A 7,500-nucleotide genomic window follows, 5' to 3' on the forward strand; every position below is an offset into this window, starting at 1 on the left:
TGGCTCTCTGCATTGCAGATGTAATAACTTGGCATGAGGCGATGAGGGGAGAGGGCAGGGGCGTCCAATTACAATTTCCTCCCATCCCTCAGCCTCACTCTGGGCCAAGTAATTCATTTGAGAGGCAATTACCAATAGTACCGCAGCACAGCCGGCTGGTGTAACTCAAATGGATGAGCTGTCACAGTCTGGTGGGTGGAGAGAGAGGAAGAATGAGACACTTGAAGCTGCACAGATAATCAACAACAAACCCGTGGGATTGAGCAGCAAACAAACGAATTGCAGATATGAGGAAGCATTACTGAGAAGTTGAGCCATGTCTGGAAGCTTACTGGGATTGCTAAGGGACATGTCATCGCTTCACGCAGATGCACTTCCTCACGTGCAGCTTACAACAATAGCGAGGCAGGATTTGAGATATGTAATCCCACTAAGAATCTTTGTAATCAGTTCTAATGTAATTTCCCATAAAACGTGTCACTCTAGATTGATTAATGTGATCTATTAGACAAAATAAAGGAAGGACTCTGTTGTACGTGTCCACTTGCAATTAAAACTCCCACACTCTGCATGCAGGCACAGTTTTAGTACCCCGGTAGTAGTTTTAAGACCAAGCAGAAGTATCTACAGTAGGGGTCTTGTGTGCCATGGGCCCATATTTTGTGGCCCTGTAGTTAACTTTATGGTTTATTGTAATTGCGCAGCCTGGGCAGCTTATAGTAAACTGAATATACGGTAATCTTGAATCCAGTGTTGGACAAGTTACTTGGATAAGGTAGTAAGTATTCTACATTCAATGTCGCATCACTACACTGACGTTACCCATCAGAGAAATGTGGCTAAGCTAAGCTACAATAAAAGTATCTTAACTACATCAAAGCTATTGTAGCATGTTAGTTTGGCACCATGAGTTAAGGTTGTGTCACTGTTGGTTAAAGGTGCCATATGAACTGATTTAATCGAACTGTAACTGCAGTCACAGTCAAAATTCTGTAGTCCCCTCCCAATCTTCATGACTGAGGGTGCAAGATACACATCTGAAGCCAACTCCAAGAAACTTTGAACGGCAATCATCGAGTCCTACGCTACAGGTTTCTCTTGTTTATGGTCTTGCAAGATTATTAACCAAGTAATTACGCCACACTTTACTGATGTCGATTAGCCAAATATATCTCTAAAGTTACGCAGCAATATTTTCGTCTGAAGTCAGGACAGACTGTTGGCATTACCCTGGTAAATGTCTAGTTTTACCGCACAGACCACCATCAAAATGATTATATATAAAATATTGTATATCACATCGGCCTACTTTGATGGCAGTATGTGGGGAGGCGGGGCCGGCAGACCGACAGCGAGGCGTGCCCCGCCGGAGCCCGCTTGCAGATGGCGGCGAGGAGGCGTGGCCGGCAGTCCAACGGGGAGGCAGGGCACACCGGAGCCAGCTCCAGGATGGCGGCAAGGAGGCGTGGGCGACGAGCGAGCAGCGTGGGGCGCGCCGGGATCGGCGCCGTAATGAACGTCAGGTGTGTGGATCGCCCGGCTGGGCACAATTGAAAAATCTCATCTCACTAAATAAAAGGGGAGCAGCAGAGAACGACGGGGAAGAAGGAGGTGGAGAGCCAGCAACGCATGCAGCGAGGGAGAGAGACGGAGTGAGAAGCAGGAGCCAGAGAGAAGCGGACGCTGAGCGAGAGCGAAAGAGAGCACACGGAAGACGCGGCCGGCTGAAAAGCGGACCTGAGAGCGAGCAGTGGAAGAGGACGGAGCTGAAAAGCGACACGACCTGAGACTGAGAGGTTTTATTGAAAAATAAAAGACAGTTAACCCTGCTCGCGACAATGTCCTTCCTTGATGGTCCTGAGAACCCGCACGACAGCCAGAGTCTGTCACACAGTAAAATTACCGCCACATTTCGTTCAGCATAACTCCATGTTGCATCCAACCTGACAGACTGCATTCTCTTCCATGTACGCACATCATCATCTTTCAGTGCAGAGTGCGATTCTATGAGCCAAACAATGTTACGCAAAAACTACGTTACGCATAAATCATGTAGCCTACTACCACGTCAATACACAAAGTAGAAAGTCATCACATGTAATGCATTATATTGTGCCAAGCAAATACCACCCCCTATGTGCCCGATGAACATACAGTACCAGAAACTGCAATTAGCCGCGCTAATGTTGGAACGCATTTCCTCAGTGTATCAACATATTGAGAACGTAATAGGCACTGACACTACCCATATCCACATATGTTTTATATTTTCGTTTGATTTGTCGAAAATATATGTTGCCTTGTCAGTTGGAATACATATCGACATACAGGCTAACGGGCATATATTTCCCCCGTTAGCCTGTATGTCGATTTGTGTCATTGACCGGGTTAGTATGCTAAGTAAGCTTTACACTAGTGTGATGGTGCTTCGCTTCGAAGCATTCGTTGCACGAACATACTAGCTTTGTTACACAAGATCATAGACTGTATTGGACAATATAGTTTACATACGAAATTTCCATTTATTTATTACAAGTAATACGAAAACGTAAATGCCTGACTTACCTATCAAGGAGGAAATTAGCAAATTTGGCGTCAGATTAAAAAATGTTCTCTGCCTTCAATTGTCTCCATCTTTCAAAGGCATCCCTGATACAAATCCTTGTTTTGTTCCTGGCTTTGTCATGAATAAGTTGAGAATCGTAACGACGTCTTTTAGATTTATTAAGGTCTGACATGTTTAGTAACTTTACCAGTGGCAGTAGCTCTTGGAAGAGGGCTGTGCGTCGCTGGCAACCTGGATGTGACACACTCACAGACTTTTTAATTGGTCAAACGGTGGAGGGCGGGGCATCGAAATGAAAACAATAACAGTATTTCGAGGCTGTAAATCTAAGGAGCATATCCCGGCTGAACTACTGTTATCAGTTATAAAGGTATTCGAAAAGAATATGATTCATTAATGCCTTTTGACATATCAGGGCCATTTAGTAATTACTTGACATGAAATTATTACACATGGCACCTTTAAATTCTGTCTGTTTTAGAAGAAAAGTAAGGTCCAGTGAAATGCCAACATCCAAGCATTTTTGTATCAAGGCGCCCAAACTCACTACCCTTTTTAAGAACAAACTTCAATCCAAGTAATCGCTACATATCAATTAATCTGCAATACAACTGATGTTCACTTCATTACCCAATCTTATCACTTTAATCATTCAGGTATAAATGAAGACTAAAATCTTTTGTTAACATGTGCACTGAAATATGAGTATTTCTTGGTCTCACACTAATGGTCAGCGAGTCCGTCACATTAGAAACATAACTGATATTATAGTTGCAGATGTGGGTATCTTTCTTTATTAAATTAACATGTATTTCTTTTTTTGGTTTGAGTTAGTCAGATTGGTCAGTGTAATTCAGTCAAGTTGTAATTATTTTTTATTTGTCTAATTGTTGTGGTCTGATTAAAGTGACTACAGTAACACACATAATGGTAATACGTTACTGCCAAATGACATGTTGCTAGCTAGTGCAAATGCTGTTTGTTTTTTGAGTGACTCGATCGTGAAGATTATTGTAGCTCAGCTGGCATTTATTGTGTTAATTTAGGGAAATACCAGAATGTGTCCCTAAATCTATCTTGGACATTGACAGTAGCGTCTCAATACGTGAACTTGTATTAGATACAGCAATATGGATCGCAGCCATTTTTGTGTACTTACTAGTGTCTCGACTGTGATCGACGGGTAGATAGGTAAGTGACGTAGTCCAGGAGAGATGCGTTGAAGCTTATGCCTGGGAAAATGCAGTTTCTGTGGTGATGTAAAAAAAAAACAATGTAGTTAAACTCGTAACCTACTGCTCAACACTGCTGGAAACCCACGAGAAAGAACACCAATACGGCTTAAGGTCTATATGACTGTTGGTAGAGGTAGTAAACAAATGTAGTCATGTGGTTAAAACATGATTCTGATGATCTGAGGTGAATACTTTGTGAGTCCAACCTTACCCTGACTCTTCGTCCATCGACCCCCAGGTAAACTGAATTAAGACCTTTGATTTTTCGCCAAATATTTTGCTTGGGGTCTTTCTGTGTGGAGTTTGCATGTTCTCTTCATGACTGTGTGGGTTCTCTCCGGGTACTCCGGCTTCCTCCCACCTCCAAAGACATGCACCTGGGGATAGGTTGATTGGCAACACTAACTTGGCCCTAGTGTGTGAATGTGAGTGTGAATGTTATCTGTCTCGGTGTCGGACCTGTGATGAGGTGGCGACTTGTCCAGGGTGTACCCCGCCTTCCGGCCGAGTGCAGCTGGGATAGGCTCCAGCACTCCCGTGATCCGAGAAGGACAAGCAGTAGAAAATGTATGGTTTCTCTCTCTTTGATGAAATAACATTAGAGGAATTGTTAAGATGTGTTAAGGGGACAAAACAAACAACATGTTTACTTGACCCATTTCCTGGGAAACTTATTAAGGAGCTTTTTGTATTATTAGGTCCATCAGTGCTAAATATTATAAACTTATCACTTTCCTCTGGCACTGTTCCACTAGCATTCAAAAAAGCGGTTATTCATCCTTTGCTCAAAAGACCTAACCTCGATCCTGACCTCATGGTAAACTACCGGCCGGTGTCCCACCTTCCGTTTATCTCGAAAATCCTCGAAAAAATTGTCGCACAGCAGCTAAATGAACACTTAATGTCTAACAATCTCTGTGAACCTTTTCAATCCGGTTTCAGGGCAAATCACTCTACGGAGACAGCCCTCGCAAAAATGACTAATGATCTACTGCTAACGATGGATTCTGATGCGTCATCTATGTTGCTGCTTCTTGATCTTAGCGCTGCTTTCGATACCGTCGATCATAACATTTTATTAGAGCGTATCAAAACACGTATTGGTATGTCAGACTTAGCCTTGTCGTGGTTTAACTCTTATCTTACTGACAGGATGCAGTGCGTCTCCCATAACAATGTGACCTCGGACTATGTTAAGGTAACGTGCGGAGTCCCCCAAGGTTCGGTTCTTGGCCCTGCACGCTTTAGTATGTACATGCTGCCGCTAGGCGACATCATACGCAAATACGGTGTTAGCTTTCATTGCTATGCTGATGACACCCAACTCTACATGCCCCTAAAGCTGACCAACACGCCGGATTGTAGTCAGCTGGAGGCTTGTCTTAATGAAATTAAACAATGGATGTCCGCTAACTTCTTGCAACTCAACACTAAGAAAACGGAAATGCTGATTATCGGTCCTGCTAAACACCGACATTTATTTGATAATACCACCTTAACATTTGACAACCAAACAATTACACAAAGCGACTCAGTAAAGAATCTGGGTATTATCTTCGACCCAACTCTCTCCTTTGAGTCACACATTAAGAGTGTTACTAAAACGGCTGTAGAGCGTTTTCTATTCGGGCTCCAGCACTATGGAATGCCCTCCCGGTAACAGTTAGAGATGCTACCTCAGTAGAAACATTTAAGTCCCATCTCAAAACTCATTTGTATACTCTAGCCTTTGAATAGCCCCCCTTTTTTAGACCAGTTGATCTGCCGTTTCTTTTCTTTTCTCCTCTGCTTCCCCCTATCCCTTGTGGAAGGGGAGACACACAGATCCGGTGGCCATGGATGGGGTGCTGGCTGTCCGAGGTCGGGACCCGGGGTGGACCGCTCGCCTGTATATCGGTTGGGAACATCTCTGCGCTGCTGACCCGTCTCCGCTCGGGATGGTTTCCTGCTGACCCCACTGTGGACTGGACTCTTACTGTTATGCTGGATCCACTATGGACTGGACTCTCACAATATTATGTTAGACCCACTCGACATCCATTGCATTCGGTCTCCCTAGAGGGGGGGGGTTACCCACATATGCGGTCCTCTCCAAGGTTTCTCATAGTCATTCACATCGACGTCCCACTGGGGTGAGTATTTCCTTGCCCTTATGTGGGCTATACCGAGGATGTCGTTGTGGCTTGTGCAGCCCTTTGAGACACTTGTGATTTAGGGCTATATAAATAAACATTGATTGATTGATTGATTGATCTACAGTATTGTAGCAAGCTCTTGCAGCTACCATTTCAGGGCACAACTGCTGTTATTCATCAGCATCTATTCAAAAACAATATTTGGGGGATTAATTCTAATGAATTCAAGCATTGGAAGAAGACATGTTGAATCAAGAATAAATTGCAAATCAAAAAACAAGCACAATAATTCACCTTTTGAAGGTAGCCATTTTCTCCATACTGTACTGTATCTTATCATTCTAGTTGATGCATTATTCACAGAGAAAGTGTTTTCTGCATTCTTATTTGGATCCTCAAATTTTAAAAACTTCTCTGGTTTATGCCCCACCCCTCCACCATGTACTATGGAAATTAGTCAAGAAGGTTTTGTGTAGGGATCGAAGTACATTGCACACTAATGTGGAATAATGAGTAAAATGTAACTTGCTGGAGATGCACTTCCGTTTGATTCGCCATTTAAAAACTATAACAAAAATGTCACATGATTTATTTTGCAACTGTTACTGGTAATGTTATCCTTGGTTTGTTCCTGAAAGTCTTTGGGGATAGTGTTCATAAATTAAAACAATGCCTCAGGAACATGAAAGAGGCTTTGGAGTTAATCCCATCACAATTGCCTGTGTTGTTTAGTGTGTCGGAAAAAGACTATGTCCATAACAATCTGGAGTTGGCTTTGAGGTATATGAGTGTCTCTAAGTTCTGTGGTAAGACGCAGCCTCTTTCGGGCCGCAGACAGTTCTTGGCCTGGCTGAAGATGCTTTCCACCGCCGTGCCACAAGCAGGTACGGTAAACGCCCTCTTGGCCACCTGGGAGAGGAGCGGGAAGTCAATTGTTTTACGCTGCCAGTAATGCAGAGCCTCTTCGTCCGTAGGTTCCTCTCGCAGGTAGATGGCGAGCTCCTGCTCAAGGCTCTTGGCCTGACTAATGGGCCTCTGCTTGATGAAAGAGAACAGCTTGCAGGGGCGAGCCAAAGGCGAAACAGGCAATGGCGCCTGTGCTGGAGACGTATAGGAATGAGGATGTTGCTCTGAGTCTGCAGAATGTTTGGATAATTCTTCTAGAAGAAGTTGTCTGTGCCACTCAGGGTTATTGCTCCATGTGAGCTTGAACTGGGGGTCGAGAGTAGTAGCCGTGATGTAGAGGGGATCCTCCAGGATAGGAGCGAGACGACGCTCTGCAGCTTGGCTTAGGCTTGCCAAGAGGGAAGGGCAACAAGGAGTTGACGTCTCCGAGAGATGTTTGCGCAAGCCTAAGACACATGGAAGAGCCAGACTGATGTACACATGTCTATCGGTGTTCATGTCCGCCTGTCGCTCCCCAGATACAATGTCCCAGGCCTCGATGAACGGCTCCAACGTGTCAGTGAGCTCCCTCAGCAGGGCCCTTTCTGAAACGCACAGCACCATTTCCCCTGGAGCACTCATCTCCTCCAAGACCTCCACAGACTCTAACAGCCGTCGA

The 7,500-nt window shown here is 44.3% G+C and overlaps 1 protein-coding gene across 3 annotated transcripts in view; it reads right to left on the bottom strand.

The window, feature by feature from the left end:
* Positions 1–6,509: 6,509 nt before the first annotated feature.
* Positions 6,510–7,500, bottom strand: part of LOC133622623 (zinc finger BED domain-containing protein 4) — a 12,645-nt gene continuing 11,654 nt past the window's right edge. For all 3 annotated transcript variants that reach the window (XM_061985459.1, XM_061985453.1, XM_061985464.1), the window contains exon 5: positions 6,510–7,500. This exon is cut by the window's right edge and continues 5 nt beyond it. In XM_061985459.1, the coding sequence (XP_061841443.1) occupies positions 6,684–7,500 (817 nt within the window). In that variant the 3' untranslated portion in view covers positions 6,510–6,683.

The sequence above is a fragment of the Nerophis lumbriciformis genome, linkage group LG01 (assembly GCF_033978685.3).
Source record: "Nerophis lumbriciformis linkage group LG01, RoL_Nlum_v2.1, whole genome shotgun sequence".
In the NCBI taxonomy this organism is placed as follows: Eukaryota; Metazoa; Chordata; class Actinopteri; order Syngnathiformes; family Syngnathidae; genus Nerophis; species Nerophis lumbriciformis.